The sequence below is a fragment of the Zalophus californianus genome, chromosome 16 (assembly GCF_009762305.2).
Source record: "Zalophus californianus isolate mZalCal1 chromosome 16, mZalCal1.pri.v2, whole genome shotgun sequence".
NCBI classification, from domain to species: domain Eukaryota; kingdom Metazoa; phylum Chordata; class Mammalia; order Carnivora; family Otariidae; genus Zalophus; species Zalophus californianus.
The window spans coordinates 22,773,573-22,798,619 of record NC_045610.1 but is presented as its reverse complement, the minus strand read 5'-3'; the positions used below and the strand labels follow the sequence as shown (position 1 = coordinate 22,798,619).

At 52.6% G+C, this 25,047-nt stretch overlaps 1 protein-coding gene across 10 annotated transcripts in view; it reads left to right on the top strand.

The window, feature by feature from the left end:
• RFFL (ring finger and FYVE like domain containing E3 ubiquitin protein ligase) overlaps positions 1-24,950 on the top strand; it is a 65,732-nt gene extending 40,782 nt beyond the window's left edge. For 6 of the 10 annotated variants that reach the window (XM_035724608.1, XM_027625934.2, XM_027625933.2 and 3 more), the window contains exons 2-7: positions 5,695-5,882; positions 11,131-11,541; positions 14,683-14,766; positions 15,720-15,930; positions 17,312-17,335; positions 19,979-22,646. In XM_035724608.1, the coding sequence (XP_035580501.1) occupies positions 5,703-5,882; positions 11,131-11,541; positions 14,683-14,766; positions 15,720-15,930; positions 17,312-17,335; positions 19,979-20,160 (1,092 nt within the window). In that variant the 5' untranslated portion in view covers positions 5,695-5,702 and the 3' untranslated portion in view covers positions 20,161-22,646. Of the gene's footprint in view, positions 1-5,499; positions 5,592-5,694; positions 5,883-5,965; positions 6,598-11,130; positions 11,542-14,682; positions 14,767-15,719; positions 15,931-17,311; positions 17,336-19,978; positions 23,563-24,078 lie in introns of those variants that run through there. The other 4 variants (XR_003525299.2, XM_027625935.2, XM_027625936.2 and 1 more) reach the window with 4 other exon arrangements.
• Positions 24,951-25,047: the final 97 nt, after the last annotated feature.

Sequence of the window (25,047 nt, the reverse complement as noted above, 5' to 3'; positions counted from 1 at the left end):
GGGGAGAAGTCACATTCTCTCCCTTCTTGCCTCTAACTATGACTGTACTCAGCCTGCCTGGGCTAGGTCATTTATCTTACCCTGTTATTAAAACTGTAATTTCCTGTTCCGCAGAGCTTTGTCTCCCAAGAAATGCCAGCATCCTTGTCAGGCTGACAAACCCTCAGGTGCTGACTAGCCGTCCTGGCCCCCGCCCGCAGGGCTCCTCCACAGGGAGGAGCAAGTTTTCTCATCCCCCTTGGCCTGACACCTCCCCTCTTTCCCTCGGGGCAGGCCCAGTGGAGGAGGCAGGCACGGCCGGCTTCCAGGAGGCTCCGTGGGACAGAGGTGGGAGACTGCATTTGAGGCCAAAATCACCAAGTCCTCTTTTACGAGGAGGGCGAGGGGACTGGGGGTGGGGTGGGGAGAGTTTTAAGCTCTGCGAGAAGATTTGGTCATTTTCTTTCAAGATCGGGAGGCTTGCAGATCGGAGAGCGGAGTTTCTCCCAGTGTGGCCATAGGTAGAGCTCATCACACGCCCCGCAGCTGGTTCTGCTTCCAGCCCTTCGGCAACATCATCCGATGCCAAGTGTGCCTGTGGTCTGGCCAGGGCCAAGGGAGGAGAAAATGCGGCCAAGTTTGTATGGCAGTGTTCAAATGACCAACTCTTTCCTTGCACTCCTTGAAGTAACCCCGAATATAGTTGTTATTTAGGCGTAGCATTTTCCAGTTTGGCAAGAGAGTACTTTTAACTGACCCCTTTAGGAAATGGTATTTAAATATAGGTCAAAAAGAGTAAAAGCCTAGTCTCCTGACGTTGGTACCCCTGTTCGGCTGGGCTGAGCAAGTCTGTAGGTATTTTAGCCCCGGAGACTTTCCACCCACCCCTTTCTGTGCCAGTCCCTTCCCTGCGTATACGTGTGCCCAGGATAAGACTCAGCCCTCCACCTGCACGGGGAGGCCTAGGCAATAACCGAGACGCACATTTCAGGTCTTCTCCCAGAGCCAAGTCCTTCTGAGCCTAGTAACCAGAGACTTGCGTAGGCTGACGACTTTTCTTTCTGAGCTCGTCACAGGAGGCGGTTCAGGTTAGAAGCAAAGTTGGGGCACCTGGGTGGCTCAGTTGGTTAAGCGTCTGCCTTCGGCTCAGGTCATGATCGCAGGGTCCTGGGATCGAGCCCCGCATTGGGCTCCCTGCTCGGTGGGAAGTCTGCTTCTCCCTCTGCCTGCCGCTCCCCCTGCTTGTTTGGTCTCTCTGTCTCTGACAAATAAATAAATAAAATCTTAAAAAAAAAAAAAAAAGATGAGAAGCAAAGTTGAGAGAAAATAGTGCTGAGGGAGATAGGTTGTCTTGGTTCTCGGCTTGAGGAAGAGCTTTCTTCGCTCTCCTGCCCGGACGGCAGAGTTGAGCGAGACAGCAGGGCCTCATTGGGCCCGGAGGCCCCTGGGGGCCAGGACCTGGTGGGCATGGCTTTTGCTGTTCCCAGGGCCCAGCACGCCGCCGGCCGCCGGTGCTCCCTGCGCGCTCGGGAGAACACAGGAATTTAAACGACAGACGGCTGGCCGGCCTGCCTGCCATTATTTTCCTCTCGATTGCGCTTTACCAAGAGGGCCTGGCCCTCCTGCGGCAAAGTCCTCTTCGGCTCTTGGAAGAAATTGCCCCGCCAGATTCCTTGTGCGCAGGAAAAGTTTGTTTTCGTCTTGTGGTTAACTGCACCCCCCTCCTTGCCTTTGTACTTCATTCGTTCACCTTTGAGGAGGCTGTAAGCTTCTCTTGGATGACTTCTCTCTTCCCTCCGTTCCAGTCTCTGGTGAGAGGTGACCTTTCTCCTGCCCGCAAAACTGTCGGCAGGTCACCTTTCTTTCTTTCTTTCTTTCTTTTTTTTTTAAATTTTGTTTATTTATTTGTCAGAGAGAGAGAGTGCACACAAGCAGGGGTGCAGCAGGCAGAGGGAGAGGGAGAAGCAGGCTCCCCGTGGAGCAGGGAGCCCGATGCGGGGCTCGATCCCAGGACCCTGGGATCATGACCTGAGCCGAAGGCAGACGCTTAACGACTGAGCCACCCAGGCATCCCAGCAGGTCACCTTTCTTTCTGCTCCTGGCCCTTACTCCCACCATTTGTTACCAGCTTCCCTTCCTCTGCAGGCTCATCTTTGGGGGCTCCTCTACAGTCGATGCATGCGTCTGCATCGCCGTCTTAGTGACCTGGATCCTCTTCAGCTCCGGCCCTTCTCTTCATGGCCAGAAGTTTCTTCAGAGAATAGTTTATCCTTGGGGTCTGTGCACATCCTCACTTCCCTGTCACTTTCCGACTTACAGCTGTCAGTCAGCTTCTCTCTCCCTTACCTACTTGGGCCAAGAGCATGCTCACATTTTCCTAAAACTAGGTCCATTGGGCATTTTGTATTCCTGTATTCCACTCTCCAGGTCATTCAACAGCATCAGTCATTTCTTCTTGAAACTCAGAACCCTCTTCCAGATTGCCCACCTCTGAGCAGTCTTCCTGCCACTGTTGTGCTGGTTTCCCCCGCTAGCCCTTTAGGTTGGGCGCCCCTGGGGGTTCTCCCAGGCCATCCTCTCTGACCCCCACTGTCCAGTCAGTCTTTTGCCCTGTTCGGCTTTTCATGCTTCTGGTGGTCTGAGGATTCCCAGACTTTCGCCTCAACCAGGACTCTTCCCTTTGTGTGCTGTGTATCCACCAGCAAGTCCCCCGGGTACAAAATGCAACCCATCATCACAATTGCCCCCACACAGACACATGCCTCGTCCTGAGGGCTTTGTTCCTTACTCCCCTTAACGATTCCACTCTGTGTCCTGTTGTGTAATTCAGAGACCCTGGGATTCGTCCAAGACTGTTTTCTCTCCCCCTTCTTCCACCACTTCAATCCATTGACACATCCCACGAGTTCTGTGAGAGATCTGTCTGTCCCTTTCTCCTCCTGTCTTGCCTCTGCCACACCAGCTGTCTGCTTCCAGCCTGCCTGTCAGAGTGCCCGCTATAAAATGCAAATAAGATCACAAAACGTGATTACTTGAACTGCTCATTGTGTCCCACTGCCTGTAGGATAAAGTCCACGTTCCTTACCATGGTTTTTCGTGGCTGCTTGTTTGCCTGCCATACCCTCATCCATCCCACCCCTATTCTTGGCCCAACCAAACATTTTGTAGTTTCTTTAATGCCCTGTTGCATGCTGTTTGCTTTTTCTTGAAAATTCCTTTTACTCTGGGCTTCCTGATGAATCCCCAGCTACTCCAACAGGAGGATACGTGTGGCACATCATTTGAGAGGTCTTCTCTGGTCACCCCTCCGTCCCTGAAGAGCTGCTTGTGTCTCTATCTTCATAGCCCCCGGTACGCTGTACGAACCTCTGTTAAGGCACTGATTACTCTGAAATTTCTCGTTTGGGTTTTACATTTCTTGTTCCTCTCCTTGACCATGAACTCCTCAAGGGCAGATTCTCTGCCTTACTCACCTAGCGCTGGAAACAGCAAGGCATTGGCTTCACTAAAGGTTGCATGCCTGGGTGAGTGGAGATTCTGACAGAGGCCAGCAAATCACCCACAGCCTTGTCCCAAGGCCGTTTTGCTTCTTGCTTTGTCCCCAGCTCCTTCAATTACTTGACCCATTCTGCTGATTTTGTCACGGATGTCCCTGTCTCTTTTTGGGACGAGTCCGGAGAGCCAAATGGTAATTGTGGGGAAACCTCTAGGTTTCCTTTTTATTTGAGCCTTGCCAGAGAAACTAGTTGAAGCATTGTTACAATGCCCGGAGCCACGACTGATCTTTATTTAGTGCCTCACAGCCTGGAGAATGTCCGGTGAGAAAGTGGAAGCACAGAAAGGGAGAACTTGTTCTAAAGATGTACGTAGTCAAGTGGGGCTTGGGCCCGGGTCTTCTGAGTCCGGGTCCTGTGTTCCCTTGTATTATCATATGCAGCCTCAGATGCTTTTGTCAGCAGCTGATTTAGAGAATTGAAAAATCCCTCTCTCCGAGGGGGGCCACGCTGCTATTATCACCCTTATCTTGCCAACAGAGAACTCATCTGTTTAACTGCTCTTTCCTTTGTTATTCCATGTGAACTATTCATTACAATTGTCTTCTGGGAAGTTAGAGGCTGTGGACAAGTAAGAGTGAGTCAGAGAGGAATGTTGATGTGTAGGAAACGGAAAGAATGAACACGATTAGTTAAAATTCAAATATCGCGTGATTCATTCAGTAGTCCTTGTTGAGCCACCTGTCTGCTGGGCACTGACCGACTGTCATGGCCCCTGTTCACACGGGGGCCACAGGCAAGCGGGGAAGACAGGTGTGGATCAGACCTGCCTATAAAAGTGAATGAATTCTAGATCAGGAGTCTCGGGAAGTGCTGCAAGCTAAAAAGGCCCAGGAGTCGTTGGGGGACTTGAGGTTATCGCTGTGTGAGGTTATATCTGTGTTCCCCCTGCTGGGCCTCTGGCTTCCTCTGTGAGATGACTAAGGTTGAACCAGCCAGCTTCTTGTTAGTGCTTTCCAGCTTAGCACGTCTCTGAACTGCGATTTAATAAAGGCACTTACTATAAGTCAGGAGGCAGAGAGCTGAAGGTACCGTTCTTTTGTGTGAACTGGTGATTGAGCAGTAACACTAAATGTTTCATTTATTATCTCTGTAGGCAGAGAGTTCAGGCTCCAGATGTCATAGAGGCTGCCGTGGTCTGCTGAGAAAAGCATACTCTTATCACAGCGATGCTCAGCGTTTTGGTGGACCCTTTCACAACTGTAGATTATTCTGACATTTGAGGGATTGGGTTTTCCTCTGTGATCTTAAAAAGTCATCTATCCCTTTGTCCCTACTACGCATATTTGATATGTAAAATGGGAATCCTATTCCAAAACTTCTTAATAAATCCACCGAGGCACCTGTTCAGCAAGACGACACACATTAGTTGAGCATCTTCTGTGTGCACGACGCTATTCGGCTGCAGTAGACACAGGAATAAGTTGCCCTGCCCTCAAGGAATGTATGGTGTAGTGGCAGCAGGCAGAACAGAGAGAGGTGCTAAGGGACAGGTTTAGGTAGAATTGGAAGTACAAAGGTAAGAGTAGTTCGTGCTGTTGGCCGGCGAAGGGAAAATCAAGGGAGGGGCGGTATGGTCTAGGAAAAGAACGTTAGGTTTAGGGTCAGGAGACCTGGGTTTTCAGAATCTCCGTTCTCTGTATATTAGTGGTGCGACCTGGACTTCTCTGAGCCTGGGTGGCCCCATCCGTGTAAAGGAGATAATACCCCTCCTCTCCACGGTCAGCGTGAATATGGGATCACACGCGTGTGATAAAGTTCTATGTCTCTGAGCTCTAGGAGCAGGTTTGTGTCCCTGAATAAAGGGGGTTTCAGGCCACTTGTAATTGCTAAGTCCATTTTTTATTTAAAATTAGATCTCAGATTAAACCACAGCCAGCAGGGTTCAGCAACCTTTCAGAGGTAGTGCGCCAGCTTGGCATCCCATGTTGTCCTGGCAGATCTGGTGTCTGTGCTCTCCTCCTGGGAGCAGTGGCAAGTGTGGTGAAGCAGGAGGTGGCAAGGAATTTGTGGCCCCCGAAAACACGTCCTCACCTCGACTCCTGACTCTGGCAGCAGGTGTGGACTGAGTAGCCCTGCTCATGGGCGCCCTCGGGAATGGGGGAGTGGAGCAGAGGTGTGTCTTAACTCTGACCTTTCTCCCCTTCCTCCCTTGCACCAGATTTTATCATGTGGGCAACCTGCTGCAACTGGTTCTGCTTGGATGGACAGCCTGAGGAGGCCCCACCGGCCCAGGGAGCCAGGACGCAGGCCTATTCCAACCCTGGGTACAGCTCCTTCCCTTCCCCAACAGGCTCGGAACCAAGCTGCAAGGCTTGTGGGGCCCACTTCGCAAACACGGCCAGGAAGGTGAGTGTTGACTTCTTGGCGTTCTTGGCCGGCTTGGCCGCTACAACCTCAGCCCTCGGGCAAGTCTGCTGACCCCTCCACAATGCCTGCCACCTTGCCTTTGCGGTGCCAGTAACCCACACTGGATCCTTTCACAAAAGCATTACAGAAAAGCCACCCAAAACCAAAGCATCTCAGCGTCGATTTGGACCCAGACAGGCCTGAATTCAGACCTCAGCTCTGCTGCTTACTAGCTGTATGACCTAACCTTTCTGAAGATTCTTTCCCCCCATCTCTAAAATGGGGGTACAGCCGTCATGCCTATCTCACAGGGTCGTGAGAATAACATGAGGTGGGCTACCAAGGGCCCCAGCACCGTGCGGCATGCGGCAGACACTGGTGTCATTCCCTTCATTAGCTGTCGTCGTGAACGCCTGACTGCAGATTGGCTTGGTCTTTGTATCCCACGCAGTGCCGAGGACATCTCATGTACATCTAGACCCCAGCAGGACAAAGACTGGGGCTTCTTTCCTGTAGCGATTTCATGAGAAATGCTCGGCAGCTGTGTTTTCCAGATTAGCGAGCAGCAGGGGAAGTCACTGGCTGGGTGATGGCATGTGGGTGTGGGCCATCCTTGCTCCAGTGCCCAGAGGCAGCCCATTCTCCAAGGTCAAGCACGACCGGGGCTGAGGGTGAACCCCGACCTGCATTCTGCATTTGTCTGCAGAACAGAGAGGTAGGTCTGTAGCCCTGGATGTGAGGTTAAAGTGGCAATGATGGGAAATATAAGAGGAGAAGCTACTTTAAAAAATTTTTTTAGAGAGAGAGAGCGAGAGAGGGAACACAAGCAGGGGGAGTGGGAGAGGGAGAAGCAGGCTTCCCGCTGAGCAGGGAGCCCGATGCGGGGCTCGATCCCAGGACCCTGGGATCATGACCTGAGCCGAAGGCAGACACTTAATGACTGAGCCACCCAGGCTCCCCGGAAAGCTACTTTTTAAGCTATGTGCTGTATGCCAGGGACTTTTGTGAGCAATTTAGATCTTTTGGTTTCATTTAAGCCTCACAGTAACTCTATGGTAGAGGTTTTAGGGTCCCTAAACTCCCATTTTACATATGAGACACTGAGGTTTAGAGTGTAACAGTTAAGAAAGAAAGAAACTGTATTTGTCAAGTTCCTGATAAATGGCATAGGAGAGATGGAAATACTCCTTTTCCGGCTACATAGGTAGTGGCCCAAGATCACATGGTTATTAAATGGCGGAGCTAGGATTCAAACCCAGCTCTTTGAACTCTCAGGCTGTCTCCCAGAAGACATTCAGCATGTCCAAATTCCTGCAGCCTGCAGTGCTGACCACCCGTCCTTTTGTACCCACAAGCTGAAGGAGGATTGGCATTTTGCCTGCGCCTCGCTGTAGTGCAGTGAGGCTGGGCACGTAGCAGAGCTTTGTCGTGATGTGCCTGGCTGCCCCGGTCACCGTGAGGACACCACCGGAGAGGCCGCTGCGGGTCGCAGGGGACTGTGGTACAGCAGGCTGTGGTGCCGCTCCCTTTATACTGAGACTGGAAGATTGAGTCTATAGATGGAGGCCGAAGCAGGGACTAGAAGGAGCTCGGTGCCACATGGCCTCAGTCTACTCAGGGATGGAGACAGGGGGGTGGCTTTGGGATCTGAGGTGAAATGGAAGGAGGCCCAGGGGCGACTTGTCACATGCCCGGCACTGAGCTTGGCGTTTCACATGTCTTCTCTCTTTGAATCCTTAACGAAATATATACTATTATTTGTTCCCATTTTATTTATTTATTTATTTTTTAAAGATTTTATTTATTTATTGGAGAGAGAGAGAATGAGAGATAGAGAGCATGAGAGGGAAGAGGGTCAGAGGGAGAAGCAGACTCCCCGCTGAGCAGAGAGCCCGATGCGGGACTCGATCCCAGGACTCCAGGATCATGACCTGAGCCGAAGGCAGTTGCTTAACTGACTGAGCCACCCAGGCGCCCCAGAAATTGCTCTATTTAAGGTGGTTGTTTTAAGGACTCCTCAGGTGCATCTAGAGTCTGTTGGGTAGTCATAGATCTTACTGTTTTCATTGTTTTACACTGAGAAATGCTAGGAACAACTGCTGGCTGAAGTGGCAAAGTAATTAGCATGAAAGGAATAGGAAAGACCTTTGTTTAAATGAGGCAGCGTGAATTTGCCGTAGGTTTGTTTGAACCTTTTTATAAAAATATCATTTATAGTCTGTGGAGTAGGGAACAGAGAAGGAGCAAAGAGGACAGTGATGGTGACCAGGCTCAGGGACCAGCATGCTAAGCATGTTGAAAAGCATGTTGGGGCGCCTGGGTGGCTCAGTCGTTAAGCGTCTGCCTTCGGCTCAGGTCATGATCCCAAGGTCCCGGGATCGAGCCCCGCATCGGGCTCCCTGCTCCGCAGGAAGCCTGCTTCTCCGTCTCCCTCTGTCTCTGGTTGTGTTCCTGCTCTTGCTATGTCTCTGTCAAATAAATAAAATCTTAGAAAGAGAGAGAGAGAAAGAAAGAAGAAAGAGAAAGAAAGAAAAAGAGAGAAGGAGCCTAGAGGAAGGCCAGTGAGGAGGAGCCCCGCCCGGCCGAAGAGTCTGGGGAGTGCGTGTGTGGCCGGGTAGGAAGAGGGAAGGGCAGAGGCGCAAGGGCGAGCACGCCCCGCAGGTCCCTGACGTTGGTGCGGCCGTTTGCTGCTGGAGGTTTGCGTGTCCTCTCAGTGTGTCTGCAAGCATGTTGGCTCCACTAATTCATCTTTCAGGCCACCTGCTTCCTCAGTCGCGCGCGGTTTGCTCGAGTTGAGACGGATGTTTCCTTCGCGCTTTCTGCCTGTCTGTGTTGGTAGCCGGCTTCTTTGCAAACCGGGAGCGCAGCCTGGAGCGCCGTCCTTTCCCTAGAGGCCGTGTTTTGGATGCGGGCCGACTTCAGAGTCCCTGGTGCGCCGGGGGGGCGCGGAGAAGCTGGGGTGCTGCCTTTGCGTTCTGGTCCCGCCTCCAATAAGCCGTGCATGTTTGAAGAAAGAATAGAGAGTTATTTAGATCTAGCTGACGGAGCATCTCAGGGCTTTTTAATTGTGTCAGGCTAGGTCTTGTCAGACTGCATGGACTTGAGTCACGTTCCATGTCCTACAGCGTCTGACACTGAAGCCTCTTCCTTCCACTCTCAGCCATCCTAAACGCGTTTCATTTCCCGATAGAAAAACCTTCGATGTAAAGGAACCCCCAAGAGCCCCAAACGTCCAATTTCCACCTGAGTGGCTGCAGGTCCCAGAACCGTTATGATGCTAGTGCAGCCATGCATCCTTTTAAGTCGGCCTCTGAAGATTTTATGGTCTGGCTGTAACTAGAGAGAGTGGAGGGAGCTTGATATGTGTCCTTTCGAAACACCTTTCAGTATCCATAGTCACACCTGGGTGGCGAACATTCTGCCCGTTTCCCTTTCGACACGCAGGACACCTGGACAAAGCTAGGCACCACTGCCTCAGCTGTGCAGACTTCTCCAGCCCCGCACGAGTCTGATTTCGATTATGAGAATCTGTCTCCCGGGCATTCTGGTTAGTTTGCATTCAGTTTTCTCTATTTAGAAAAGAGGGAGCAGAAATAGGTTAATGCTCAAGTCACCAGAGGATGAAAAGTTCTTCATTTCTTTGAAGGACTAGTGAGTGTGCTCCCGGGACCATCCCCGTGTGCCCAGGAATTCTCTCTGCTGTGGGAGTGCGGCCTGCGCTCGGCTGGAGCAGAGCTCAGTCAGATGTCACTGTGCAGGCTCAGCCTGTGGTGCAAGAGGCTGAGGATTTGCTTCCTGTGAGTCGAGCAAGCTCTGGTGTGGTGTGGCGTGTGCTGTTGTGTGCCGACTGCGGGCTCTCGTGCGGCTGAGACCCCGCGCGCGCACAAAGGACGAGCTCCCCGATCGGCTCCAGAGGCTCCACCCCTTACCCGCCCCCCCCGCCCCCCCGTAGCTGTCTGAGTATTTGTCTTGGATAGGCTGTTCTGTGCCACTGGATTCCCCGCACTCTGAGTGGGCCTTCCTGGGGTCGGGAAGCCTGGGCAAAGCCTCTGTGGATGGGGCACTGGGCGGGGGTTTGGCGATGGAGAGCCAGGCCCTGGACTGGGTCCTGCTGTCGGCTTGGGCGGGGCGGAGTCTGGCAGCATGGCCTGGTGGGAAGGGCGTGACTGTGGGCGTTCCACAGGGACAGGCTTTGAGCGTGAACCCCAGCTCTGCTGGTCCCTGCCCGCCCTTGAGTGCGATGCTTCATCTCTCTAGGCCTCGCTTGCTTTGTCTGAGATAGGGAGGTACATTAATAATTATTAGTGATGTAGTTTTTTTTTTAAGATGTTTTATTTTTTATCTGACAGAGGTAGAGTATAGGCAGTGGGGGAGGGGCAGGCAGAAGGAGAAGCAGGCAACCTGCTCAGCAGGGAGCCCAATGCCAGACTGGATCCCAGGACCCCGGGATCATGACCTGAGCCGAAGGCAGACACTTAACCGTCTGAGCCACCCAGGCACCCCGATGATGTATGTTAATACGTGATACAGTCATAGAGTAATACTTTGCGGGGTTGCTTTGAAAATTAAATGACAAGCTCTAGCACCTAGTAGCCTCTCAGTAAATTTAATCAATAATATGAATAATAATCACCATCGTACTTATGCATTTGCTTTCTATTCTCAGCAATAAAGTAGAAAAAAATCATAGTTCAGGATTTGAATCCTGGCTTCCAAAATTAGCTCGCGTTTCCTAACAATAATAATTAAAAGAGTTAATACTTACCCTGAAGAATCATGTGTCATATACGCTAAATGCGTTGTCTCTTAGCTGTAGGGCAATCATGAGGTGTAGGTACTGTCATCACCCCCATTTTACAGATGAGGGAACTGAGGGCCAGAGAAACTAAGTTACACACCCAAGATGACACCATAAAGAAATGGAGGCAGACTAAATGAAAATGTGTTTTTTTTTGTTAGAATCGAAACCCTCTGTTTCTCTATCTGCAATGAAAAAAGTAAGTCTCAACTGGAATAATGAATGTAGTGTCCTGGATGTGGGCACACAGGTGCCTACGGGGGGGGGTCTGCCACCTGTGAGTGGTGTTTACTGAAATCAAGGTAGCTTGCACCCTGATGTACAGGAGGTAGCTTTGTACCAGCAGGAGTGATCAGGGGAGTCCCGCTAGACATGGCGGCCCTGAGCCCCCCTCCCGCTCTGTCTTGTTCTCAGTCTGACATGGTTCCCTCTGCCTCTTGGTCTAAGCAGCAGACCTGCCTGGACTGCAAGAAGAATTTCTGCATGACCTGTTCGAGCCAAGTGGGGAACGGCCCCCACCTCTGCCTCCTCTGCCAGCGGTTCCGAGCCACAGCCTTTCGGCGGGAGGAGCTCATGAAGATGAAGGTGAAGGACCTGAGGGACTATCTCAGCCTCCATGACATCTCTACCGAAATGTGCCGGGAGAAAGAGGAGTTGGTGCTCTTGGTGCTTGACCAGCAGCGTGTACTTTCTCAGGAGGGCAGGACTCGTGCCCCCCCCTTGTCCCCCGACTTCCCCGAGCAGCAGGCCTTCCTGGCCCAGGCTCACGCCGGCACAGTACCTCCTACCTCGGCAAGCCTCCCCTCTTCGCCCGCACAAGCCACGTCTGTGTCCCCAGCCCCGGCTCAGGAAAGCCAGCAGGTACGCGCCAGTTTGCGGCCCCTGCCTGTGTCTGCCGCTTTGCGGGCTCAGTCTGCTCCCCTGCCTGCCCTGCGGCGGGAGGGGGGCGGTATGATTAGGGGAGACCCTTCTGCCTATTGCTGCAGGGATGTTTTCTGGACCTCAGGTTCCTGTTTGGGTTTTTTTCAGAGATGATCATGCACGGTACCAGGTAATTTTGTGTTTTTAATACATACCTATCCCAGCTAGTCATTTTTTAAAAACTCGTTCCAGAAACATTTTGAGAAAACTCACTGTTAACTCTCTAAATTTGGTTCTGTTCAGACTGCCCTCCTGCTTACCTTTGTTACAGTCGTCTTAGTGGGTTGGGAACCATCACACGGCACAGAGGGAAAGGCACATGTCGAGGGAAGGGGGGTGGTCATGGCTTCTGTGGCCAGTCATTGCTTGGGCCAGGCATGGTTGGCACGCTCTCGAACGGGAAGTTGCCTTGTCATCGTCCCGGGAGGGCTCAGAAATGGCCAGCGAAGAGCGGCCTGTTGGCTGGACTGAGAACCGGGCAGGGGCCATGCAGAATGGTGGGTGCCCTCAGAAGGCTCCCGTGGGAGGGGGGGTAGATGCACAAAGCAGCTGTTGGGCTCTGGTGAGGCCAGGAGACATAACCAGCGCGTGAGGGCTGATGGTGTCCCGTAGATAAGACTTCAGTGCCTCAGTGACCCTTTGGTGTATATGGCTTGGGCCATAGCTGGGGCATTCGGACCAATCTGTCGCTGACTCTTTGGTCACCTCAGGCAAACTTCGAGCCTTCAGCAGTGAAATGGGGCTAGTAATCCCAGGGCACTGTGGCTCCTGGCAGGCTGTTGGGAGGACTGGCTGGCATGACAGCAGCTCTGAAGAGCTGGGAGCTCCGTCCGGCTGGCGCAGCACCAGGGTTGTGTGCGGCGTGGCTGGCCGCGGCCTCCGGTGTGTGAGCACTGGGTCCCTGATTCAGCTCTGGCGGGCACCGAGGCATAAAGACTGGACCACACTCTGCTCCCCTGGCAGCTGCGCTGTCCCCAGGCCTGAGGCGAGCTCTGCCTGGCGTCCGCCTCCCGCGCGGGCTTCTCCCTCGGCTCAGTGGAGCACTCCTGTCTGGGGTGGGCCAGGGCGTAACTGGAGGGAATTGTTTTTCCCTGAAGAACCTTCAGGTGGATTTTGCAATGAAAGCAGGGGGTTCTAAACTTCCTGTCGTTAACCAGAAATTCCAAACTTCTGCTACGGGTCCCACGCAGGTGCCAGCTCGCATCCCCTGTCCTGGTGAGATCTGCGTTTGTCAAGCCAGGAGAACAGACGTGGGGAAGTCAAGTGACTTGTGCAGACTACCCGCACCTAGGATGCCAGTCTGCCCAGGGCGCCTGCGCCCCCAAGAGTTCTTGCCCTTTGCCCCTAGTGCCCTGGCAGTGGGAAAGAAGTGGGTGGAGGAAGCAAAATGGTGGACAGATACTATTTAAGAGATTTTAATTTAGCCAGTAGGCAAACTGAAGAGACGAGAGCATGCTTTGCAGTGGGACATCCAGTTTCTCTTCCTAGGGAAAAAAAAAGGACATACAGAAGCCCTTCCTTAGGAACAGGTTAGGCTCGGAGAGACTTTGTAACTCCAAGGTGACACCAGGAGACTGGTGGGTGCCACATTTCCATAAAGCTAAGGGGAGAGGGTGTGGGATGCATCCCCGTACACATATGCTGTGTGCATGCTCCTCTTACCACTTGGCATTTTGGATGGTGGTGGTGATTTCTACTTTCATTTCCACTATAGTTATGTGCTTCTTCTTTTTAAAGATTTTATTTATTTGACAGAGACACAGCGAGAGAGGGAACACAAGCAGGGGGAGTGGGAGAGGGAGAAGCAGGCTTCCTGCCGAGCAGGGAGCCCGATGTGGGGCTTGATCCCAGGACCCTGAGATCATGACCTGAGCCAAAGGCAGACGCTTAACGACTGAGCCACCCAGGCGCCCCGTGCTTCTTCTTTTTAAAGATTTTATTTGACAGAGACACACAGCGAGAGAGGGAACACAAGCAGGGGGAGAGGGAGAGGGAGAAGCAGGCTTCCTGCTGAGCAGGGAGCCCGATGTGGGGCTCGATCCCAGGACCCTGAGATCATGACCTGAGCCGAAGGCAGACGCTTAACGACTGAGCCACCCAGGCGCCCCGTTATTTGCCTCTTCTTAACCAGCTCTATGTTAGGCATCCTAATCTGGAATGAGTGGTTGAGGCCATGGGTGACTGGTTTCCTGGGACTGTGCCCTTTATTGGTGTTCCGAGAGTCTAAAGGAAAGGCCTGTGAGCTCAGACATGTCTTTGCTCCGGGCTAATCCCAGGCCCTTTGCCTGGAGGGAGCAGTCGGTGAAGAGTGTCTGGTGAGGGGTTTGTGGCTTAAAGGGTGATGGGACGAGGAGGCTCACAGTTTGAACTACTGTTTGGCAAAACCTTTTGAGAAGTTAGCATTCCAAACTCCTTAAGCATAGACATCTGTCTTTATAGTTTTAGGCTAATAGATTCTTAGGTGCATTAAAATAATTTTTGACCAGGCTTCAAGATAGTTCTTAGTACTAGTGAGCGCTGCTGGTTGGAGCCCATTTCTAGAATGTGGGAGCAGTGACTGGACAGAGTGGTGAGGGTCTAAGAACTGTTTCCTCCGTGTCAGGGGAGGAAGCCAGGGAGATGTAGCGTGGAGGCAGAAAGACATGGTGGGAACGATCTGTAAGAAAGCGGTGCCCATTGCTGCTCGGGGCAGAGCCCAGGACAGTGGGTGGGAGTTAATGGGGAGGGCGGTGGGGCTTGGTGTCCAGGAGAGACCGGATGGCCGTTAGAGAGCAGTCCTGCAGTGGCGTGGACCTGTGCTCTTCCTCGCGCTTGGCCTGTTCGAACTGAGACCACACTGACGGTGAGCGGCCTCTCATGCCATCCTGGTGGGGAGCAAATTAGCGACCTTCTTGTTTTGGAGTTGAAATCTGTTTGTGTCGTGTCTCTGCCTGACAAAGTCAGTACTAGGGAGCAGGCTTCTGAAATGCTATCGTTTGAGACACCAGGTTCCTGGGGAGATGGGAACGTGTTTGGATGTGGAATGAGCTGGGAAGAGGCCCGCATCTCTGTGCATGTGATGGCACCTTTCTCTTCCCACAGGCCAATGGCCATGTGTCTCAGGACCAAGAGGAGCCCGTCTACCTGGAGAGCACAGCCAGAGCACCTGCTGAGGATGAGACCCAGGTGGGGCCTCTGCTCGGGTCCGTGCCTTTGCGTTTGCTCTTTTCTCTGGTGGTGGTAGGCGGTGATTAGGACCCTCCCAGCGGACTCAGACATGCAGAAAAATCCGTGTGTGATGACAGTCCTACAGTTCTGTTGTCAGGGGTGGAGCTTAGTGTTAGCCTTCCAGATTAGCCTTCGAAGCTGTCAGTTGTTATGGCAGAGTGGTGAGCTCCCAGTGGAGACCGGGGAGCCTCGCGGCCCCCTCGTTTCTAGTCTCTTGACGTCCTGTAAGCTGCCGGTGGGCGGGCTCCCGGTGCTGCTGTGCAAATCTTGTTCTTTTCGTCTGCTGCTAGCACACAGTAGCCATCGTCACGGGAAAGAGGTCGGAAAATCAGGAGGAAGGATGAGCAGGGGTCAGGCCTCAGCCGTGGTAGGCCAGCCAGCGGGGCCACAAAGCTGTGGTCGAGGTTGCGCACAGAGGCATGTTCGCCAGGGAAGTCTGCCCCTTCCACAGGGCAGCAGCGGGGAGAGCAGAGACCGGCACCAGGCTCGCTGGTTTCTTGTGCTGCTACATTTAGTCTTTACAGGAACCCGGTGCGGTGGGAGTGCTGGGTCTCCTGTATGGAGGGGCAGACAGGCCGAGGCCGGGGAGCAGCTGGCTCCATAGTGTTTAGCATCAGTCCGTGGAGGAGTCAAAATCAGGGCCATGTGACTCACACCGATGCCCCTTCTACTTGTCCCACTGATGGGTTGGTTGGGGGCTGGCCGTGCCCGAGCCCAGAACCACGGGTCAGGAAGAGACTGTGGCCTCTTTGGCCATGCAGAGCGCCATGCCAGGCACTCTTCCTGCCTCCGCTCCCGCTCTTCTTGAGGTCAGTCCCCGTGGGCACGGCCTAGTGAGTGCTCCGGGGTCCTCGGAGAGAGAGCTTGGGAGGTGAGAGCTGAGGCCACCAATCGCACCGTTGCCATTGCAGTCTGTCGACTCAGAGGACAGCTTCGTCCCGGGCCGGCGGGCCTCTCTGTCTGACCTGACTGACCTGGAGGACATTGAAGGTCTGACCGTGCGGCAGCTGAAAGAGATCCTGGCGCGCAACTTCGTCAACTACAAGGGCTGCTGTGAGAAGTGGGAGCTGATGGAGAGGGTGACGCGGCTGTACAAGGACCAGAAGGGGCTCCAGCACCTGGGTGAGGCGCTGTCCAGGGGGCACTTGCTCTCGTTCTGCAGCCTGACGGCATGGCCTGACTGGGTGTCCGTGCGCTTAGCCAAGCAAGGAGTCACCTTCCACCTTGGCACCAGCTAATAATAGCTGCCATTTGAAGTTGAGTGCCAGGACCAGGCTAGGCTCCGTAACCGTTTATTCAGTCCTCAGGGCGGCCTGTGAAATAGGCATTATTAGCACTACCCGCTCCCCCCTTTTTAAGATTTATTTATTTGAGGGAAAGAGAGAGCGAGCATGCGTGTAGGGGGAGGGGCAGAGGGAAAGGATCTCAAGTGGACTCCTCGCTGAGTGTGGAGCCCAACACGGGGCTCAGTCTCACCACCCTGAGATCATGGCCTGAGCCGAAACCAAGAGTGGACGCTCAACTGACTGAGCCACCCAGGCGCCCCTGGCATTACCCTTTTATTGTAGAGCCTGGGTTTCACTGAAGATTTCCTGGACTGAGTCCGTAGCCTTTCCCACCGTGTCACCCTGCCATCCCCGCTAGTACCTCAGCAGTACTGTTCTCAACAGTTGGGAGATGGGGAGGTGAACCCATGGCACAAGGGAAATAGATCTATGCTGCCTGAGCCTGGGCTTTCCCTATGGTCATTTCCCAAAGCATTCTACACAGTATCATTTTTAGGCGATGCCCAATAAGGTAAGTTGTCTAGGTTTGTGGTTAATTGAGTTTGGGGAAAAAAAAAAACAGATCTTCCTGGTAGATAGGAAAGGCAGAGAAGTCCTGCAGAAGAGGAGTGTGTTTGACTGTTTTAAACTAATTTCCTAAAATTTTACCCAGAACCTTCCCCTCCCCCCGACTGATTTAGCTCCTGCAATCAGCATTTTGATTCCTTGCCTGCTGTTAGTGGTTAAGTCCGATTCCAGGCTCTCCTCTCTCATCCCACTGGTTCATCAGAGTTGGGATGTCTGACCAGTCCTCTAGTCAGACTCACTTCCCTTTGGGGCTGTCCCCAGAATCTCCATAGCGTTGTGAGGTCCTGGGGAACAGGACATGGCCCCACCGGGGCACTCCATCCAGACTCCTTGGCTGACTGGAACAGCCGGTTCTAATGCGGGCTTCAGAAGCGATAGAAGAGGGTACTGTGCCCGTGCAGTGTCCTGCCTACGTGGCAGTGTTGTTCACGCGCGCCGGCGGAATCCGTTTCTCTAAGACCGGATCAGACACACCGGCAGGGGCTGTGCGCGAGCTCTCAGCATGTGAGGGGAGGGCGTGCGTCCGGCCGGGCTCTCCGCCAGCCGGGTCCCCAGGCCAGGGAAGCAGTCCGAGGGCGGCAGACGGGCTGGTGGGAGACTTTGCTCACGCTGTCACATATGCAGACCTCTTCTTTCTCTTTCCTTTTCAGTGTGTGGTGCTGAAGACCAAAACGGTACGTAGTTGCTTCTGCTTGGGACCATGCTTAGGCTCTGAGCTCTGGGGTCCTTCCCTTCTGCCAACCCTGCTTCCTCTTAGCAGTCTAAGAATTCTGAGCGTAGTGGCGTCGAGAGAGTGAGCTGGGGGAAATGCACAGGGAAGCAGGGCTTCTCAGCATCTTAAAAAATTCTCATTCTTGCCTCACCAGGAAGGGTGAAGAGTGGCAGACCCAGGGACAGCTTCATTTGCAGGTCTCGGGGCTGCCAGAGCTTGGGAGTGAGCATTTGTAAAATATTTAGCAAAGTGAGTGATGGCCATGTGTCGCATCCGGTTCATTTTTCATACCCCTGCTGCTACGGCACTCCTTCCCTTACGGTTTTCACTCTGTTTTGGTCCGAGTGGGGAGGGTCTCTGTGGACCTTCAGGGAGATCACTTGGGATGCTTGACAACTTCTGGTACCAACCAGAAAGAAAGGGAGGTGACCTGAGCCTTGTTTGTACAGGGCTGGGCGGTGGCTAGAGCTGCTCTGGAGACGGAGCAGGAAAGGGGTCACCTGTGTTCTCTCTGGACACGAGGCGCATATACCACCTCAGCTGCTACACACCCATCAGTGTGTTCAAGACCACCAGGGGGCCTTCGGGGACCTCAGGACGCACTGCAGGCATCTGGCTGGGTCTGGGCTTCATTCTAAAATACCTTCTATCTTTTTGAAAGCTTCAAGGCTGTGTGGTTGTGAGCTCTTCCCCCAAGAGAGAATGTTCTCAGAGTAGCGTTGGGGGCCTGCAAACCATTTTAAAACTTTCAGAAGACTCCAAATTTGTTATTTGGCAAAAAGGCCTTTTGCTCAGAATGGGGCAGTCTTCCAGCTGTTAAATCCTGAAGAGTTGATTTCTTAGCTCCCCAAAACCCTTGTGGGTTCTAGCCCCCCACCCAGTACCAAGATCGGGCTGTTCCACTTGCTGTCTTCCCTTCTTTTTTGATTCCCTGGGGGGATACTGGTAACTGAGTCGGTTGAGTCTGTTATTCCTAAGAAAATTAATATGATATTCTATAATTCACTCCAGTTCAGTTATAGGTACAGTTCAGCCCTTTTCCAAAGCCCTGTTAGGGCCAACAGCTGCTCCAGAGGGGTAAATCGGTTTCACTGCCTTTCACAGCTAGCCCCCCTAAGTGTTGACTTTTTGAATAGTCTAGGAAGCAGAAGCAGAAGAAAGTGCCGGGCAGCAGAGTACAGAGAATTCCCCTGTGGAGTGGGACAGGTGACTGGTACGAAGCCAGCTCCCTACTTACGGCTGCTCCCTGGTTCAGGCTACAATTTATAAAGATTTTATTATTTTGAGAGAATGAGAGAGCAAGTGTACAGGGTAGGGGGACGGGCAGAGAGGGGAAGGGAGAGGGAAAAAAATCTCAAGCCGACTCAGCACTGAGCATGGAGCCCCAGCTGGGGCTTCAGGCCACCATTTAAAACCTGCTGGGGATGACTAGGTCTTTGGACACGAAGGTGGTTCTGTTCGCACTGAAGTGGGGTACTGGCCATGCCCTCCGCACCTCCCCGCTCACGTAAGCCAGCTAGCTGTTACTGAGAACTCTGTGCCCTGAGCAGTTAATATTGATTTGAGAGTCCCTGTCGTCAGGCCTCTTGCCCAGAAGGCCTGCCTGCCTGGATTTGAATCCTGGCTCTGCTCAGCAGCTGTGTGCCCTTGGGCAAGCCACTTAACTCCTTGGCCTCAGTGGCCTCAAGGCTACAAAACGAGTAGTAAGAGTACCTACTTCGTAGTTTTCACGAGGATTCAAAGAGTTAAAATATGCAAGACTCTTAGGACCCTGCCTGGCACAGCATTCTACAAATGTGAGCTGTTCGGACTCCCTTGGGAGGTGTTCATTTATCAGACATTTCGAGAACCCCTGCCACGTGATTGGCATTTTCGGGATTCAAAGAGGAAGATCTGACCTCAGAGCATCCAACAAATACTAAGTATATAGTTGCAGAAATTGAGCGAATTGGTTGAATTAAGGAGCGCATAGAGTCATGGGGGAGCTAAGAAGTTAGACATTTTAATTCCATGTGAGAAGCTGGTGTGGGGGTAGCACAGAAGAGGGAGCCGCGATCTCTGCTGGGCTCTTCCACCAGGAAGCCTCCTCAGAGGAAGCCCTGGGGAAGGTTGTGGGACAGCACAGGGGCCCCCCAGGACCCTTGGCTGTATTCAGTTGGGGATAGGTTTACTGAGAAGCCTTGCGATCCTTCATGAGCCATTCACTACAGTTCCCTTTGTATCAGACTTTTTAGAAACAGTTTTTATCTTTTCAGCATGTTCTGCCTCGGGGGATAATGAGTCCCTAAGTGCCACTTACTCACATTACAGCCTCAACTGTCTGAAAATTCTCTGAAGCCTTGAGGACTCTGCCTTATTTAGCTGTCCTGTTCTGGGTTGTATCTGATCTCCAAGTACTTTGTTCTGCACCTCTACAGCCTGACCAGTAGAGGTGTGGATGAAACAAGGAACGGGGGCCTGATACCTGGAGTTCTAGCTGAGGGCAGTGTGTGGATTTGGGGGTGTGTCCGCAGCATGCCCCTTCTCTCTGTCCTCCGTCCCCCCACCGCCCCCTGCACTTACGGGCTTCTCTTCCCTCCACCCCTTCTCTGCCCTGTTTGTCCAGACGGAGCGGTGCCGCCCAGCATGGAAGAGAACCTGTGCAGGATCTGCATGGACTCACCCATTGACTGTGTCCTGCTGGAGTGCGGCCACATGGTCACCTGCACCAAGTGCGGCAAGCGCATGAACGAGTGTCCCATCTGCCGGCAGTACGTGATCCGAGCCGTGCACGTCTTCCGATCCTGAGGGCTGGCGCCGGCTTCTTCAGTGCCTTACAGGGATGGAGCTGGAAGGGTCTGGGCTCCAGATTGGCTAGCTTGCAGAGGGGCAGGCTAACAAGAGAATCTTCGAGCAAAGATGCGGTCACCTCTGGGCATGCCTGTCCTGCCTCGGCGGCACACCTCTCAGCCGGCGGAGCCCGAGGCTGGTGGGAACTGGTACAGATCGCGTGGGCAAGTCCCTGGTTCCAGTGATCTTGGGGTAATGATGGTAATTGATGAAGAGAGGATTTTTCCAGAACTTGGACCAGATCTTCCTCCCTTCCTCTGTAAACTTAACAGTTTTCCCCTTCCCCCCGCACCCCAGCCATCCCTGAGCGGCCTGTCTGCATTCCAACCGTCAGAAGTCCTGGTAGAAATGGTTCTCTTCCTCCCCAGCACATTTGGATTTCTTTCTGGTCTCTCTGGCTTTCTGTGCTTTAACCAGCTTTGCTAGTCTCTTGCTGCATTGCCTAACATTCGTTTCTTCAGATCAAAAAGATGTTAGCTTACCAGACCAATAGTGATCCTCCTTAGGACTAAATTTGGACCAGTAAACTTTCTCTGGTGAGAAATGAAACACAAATGCTATTGAAAAATTTCAAAGTCATTTACAGGTTGCTTCCTTAAGTGCTGGGATTGGAAGCAGTTGAGTCTCCTGACCGAACCTTGGGAGCCAGCAAAGAAAGCATCTGCAGGGAAGTTTGAGTCGTGTGTGTGAGATGGCCCGGGGATCATCTCTGCTGCTCTTAGGGCCTGTGCGCCATCCTTAATTTTAGTTTATGAGAAAAGGGAAAGTTTTGGGCGGAAGCAGTGGCTTCCTGCTTAACTTTGACTTCTCCATCACAAAGGAATTGCAGACGACTTTCCCCAGAGAATGAAGTCCTTCTCTTCCCCACGGAGGTTTTAAACAGGGTCTCACTGAAGGCATAAAGACTAAGGTGAGGAGCCTTGCTCTTCTCCAGCCACACTTTTTGTGAAGTTCCTGGAGACCAAAACTGAACAGCCAAGGGGTATCTGAAGGTACTGAATGAGACTGGATTCAGCCCTGGGGCAGACAGCTCCAAGTCTTAATTCCCCAGGTTAGTGGGGACTCCCTGCTCCCATTTCCTTTCTCAGCCTACTGACTTGAGGGCAGGTCTGGAAGAAGCATTCTCCAGGCCCTTTAGGAAAGACCGTACAATGAGTTGGATATTCTCAAGCCCTCTTAGGGTGGTTCTACCACTGGAAGAGCCAAAGGGCTTAAGTTTGCTGGAGAAGCTTAGCCAAGAACAGACACATGCTATCAGAAGGAGCTGTGTGGGCTGCCATTACCTGTGGGTGAGCTACGCAACCCCAATGCACCTGAGGGCCTTGGCAGGCCACCCCGCACCCCATCCCATCCCTGCTATGCAGTCAAGTTCTCTCAGACTGGAACCAGTCAGGATGTTGGAAAACAGTGGGAAACCTCCAAGGGGACCTGCTTATTGGTACAGACATACTTTGGCTTTCCCCCGTCATCAACCATTGTTCCCCTTTGGAGGAATGAAATTTATTTCGTAAAGTAGCTGTCAGTTGCACACTGGGCCACTTACCTCGACATCATACCAAGTCCTGGATGCTTTGATTCTGGGACAGCCTTTGTAGGAATCGGGCGAATCAAGAGAGAGGACTGCTTAGAGGACGTTTCACCTTTTTGCTGGACATAGTACATACTACAGTTTACAATGCCTACCAGTTCAGCAGAGGATTCAGCTACTTCTCGATTCCGCTGTGAAACAGGTCTCTCTCTGTATAATGCAACTCAGTTACAATCTAGTCATAACTTCAGGGCAGAAGCTGGCTCTTTCCCTACTTAAAACTTTTCACTGCTGAGGCCTTACCTCTCCCTACCTCCCACATTCCCTCCTAGACAGAAGTTAAAAATATCCTGAAGGTTGTTTAGTAACCTCAGTAAGAATTAGAACTGGTATCATTTGCTCAGTTTGGAGAAAGAACTTGCCCCTCAATCTCTTTTGGTGAAGGTTTCCATTCAGGAAAAAAGGTGTCTAACAACCCTGATTTGTTGTTATTCATCATTATTACACCAAATAAAGGCTGGGATCCCATTTCAGTTACTATCTAACCTAGGTAGAAAACTTTTTATCTGAGTGCTCTCCCTTGCCCCTCATGGATCCTTGGTCTTAATTATCATGCAACATCTTAATTCTTCCAGTTACTCTGTGGCTTTGGCTGTGATTGTTCTGAGATTTCATTTGAGACTTGTTTTAAGACTTGGGAGAGCCGACTGGTTCATAATGCCTTGGAATGGCTGGATCCGAGCTAGTAACAATAAGCTGTACGGGAATCCGTGCACTATGCTGTACGAATTTGAAATCTTTCAGATGTGGCTTATATTAAGATTCTCTCAGACTTCCTTGGGTGTTAAACCCAAATGTGTATTTTTTTTGTTACAGAGCTCTGCTTTATAATTTTGTAATAAAATTTCACTACAGATGCCTGTCTGATCTGGTGGAGGACACCAGAGGTCTGACAGTTAAGACTGACAAGAGAGTTGACAGACCACAGGCTGGTCCCAGGCTCCTGAGAGACCGCATTAGTTGTGGAGGTACTTGGGCCATGTGGCCATGTGGCCATTCCCGTTCCAACAGATGAGGAAACGGAAGTTCGGTCGTGTTTTGACTTGCTCGAGATCTCACAACTAGGACGTGGGAGCTGCCATGGCATAGCCTAGAGGATGGGAACTGTGTAGCAAAAGGACCAGCCTTAAGACCAAGGAAGAAACACCAAGTGAGGTCAGACGTTGACACTTATCGTGTAGAGATGGGCCTTAAAGATGTGGGTAGAGCGGACTCGGAGGCCAGCCAGCGTGCTCAGTTAAGTCTTCAGGTGACCCTGGGAGACCAATGGTAGCTTTCGGATACAGCTGCACAGCTGGTGTGCGCACGGGCCTGTGTGGGGAGAGCTTGATTATGTGCAGATCTGCCTTGGAACTTGAGGGGAGAAGAGGAAGGAACCTTGCCCAGAGGCTGTGAAGGCTTGAGGCTGAGCTGCAGCACTCTGACCTCCTTGTTCTGTGCGGCTGACCCGCTGGGCACCCAGGACGACCTGCCGTCCATTGCCAACCAGCAGCGTGAAAACAAAGGCTCAAAGGAGGGCAGGCCTCGAGCACGGTGCTGGGGAGGTTTAAGATGCTGTTGCCTGCGGGGGGGCCGGGGGGGGCGGTAATCCGTGGAAATACAGGATTGTAGACAATATAATCTCAGCAGCAAAGAAAAACACGCCTGAAAAAGACCGGAAGGAACGAGACCGAACACCTTGAACAGGGAACTGGAGAACACACCCAGCAAGGCCGCGCCACTCCTGAGCTGCTCCCACATGGCTGGCGGGGCTGCGGTGGTGCACCCTGAGTGTAAGCCGCCAGTCAGGGCAGGGGGGCTGGGTCTAGGGCAGCCGGGTCAAAGGGCAGTGACAGTGTCCTTTGGCAGAATCCTAAGGGAAATGCTTTGTTCTGCTGCCCGGTCTGGCGGCTCGGCCTGAGGAGGGTGGAGCGGGGATGGAAATTTATGTAGGTCAGCGCTTGGAGGAGGAGCGGTTTTGTCTCCACAAAGGGTGGATCGAAGACGGTCTTACTCCCCGTACTCACGCTAGACTGAACGGTGCCTATTCAAAAACACCAACGTACTGGGCCAGAGTCAGGGCAGTACCAACCCCTCCTGTCCCTTCCTCCCAACATTTTAGCCGGCAGGTAGAGACCCAGGTCGGGTCAGAGCTGGCCCCCGGGCTGACTGGCCAGCAGCCTCCCGGCGGAGTACTACCTCAGCCGAGCACACTGGAGGAGGGCCAGGGGAGGCAGTGGTCCTCAATCTTAGAGGCCCAGACACAAAAGCGTGTTACAGAGGTTGAGTCTCATTACCTTAACTCACAGGAGATGGACAAACGAGCCTGGCGACCTGTTGACAGCAAGAAAAAAAGAGAACAGACTCTCACGAGTCAGCAGAACTGAACTCCAGGGAGCCAGTCTGTGAGGAGGGGACCACCTGGGGGGCCTGCCCCAGCTGGGAGTGCGACAGCGACAGGCCGGCATGCGGCCGTGGTGGGGCCCTGCCGGGAGCCGGGGAGGGAAGAGGCCCGGGCCCAGCTCGACACGACTGTGTGCCAGGCCCTGTGCCGGGTGCTTCACGTAAGGTAGCCTGAGTTCGTCTGCTCTTGGAAGCAGCCTGCAGATCCGGGGGCGGACAGAGGCCCCCATGTTGAGTAACTCAGATGTGAACCAGGCCCGGCCCGGCCCCGCACTGGCCAAGGGGCAGTTCGTAGCCACACGTGACCATGTTAAGGCTGAAGTAAAACCAGAACTTCAGTTCCTCAATTGTGTCAGCTGCTGAGCACCTGACGTGTGGCTACGTGTGGCTAAGTGTGCCTAGTTTCTTTTGGCCAGTGAAGATTTACAGGGTGTTTCCATTGCCACAGAAAGTTCTACTGAACAGCACTCCTCTCCACGAAACTGTTTGCCTTTTATTCCAATAAACCAGCCTCGGGTGGCACAGGAGCCTTTCTTGGTAAGGAGGCTGTATAGGTTTTGTCCTCGAGTGGGTTTTTTAATCTTAAAGACCAGTCTTGTTTCCACATTTGGGGGAGGCAGAGCCTCCTGGAGTCCTATATCCCCCAGAGGAGTAGCTCTAATAACCTCCCTTTTCTTTATAAAGGACCCGTTTTCCTACCTGATCCTGGTTCCCTCCCTTCAAACTGGGACCCACACCCTGTAAGAGGAGAACACAGAGAATAAAGTCATAAAATTCATTTTGTTTTCTTTCAAAGGAGCCTTCATTCCTGGCGGAAAGGGCCAAGCTGAATACAAGTCCTGCCAAATAGAAGCAGCATTTCTGAAGGCAGTCTT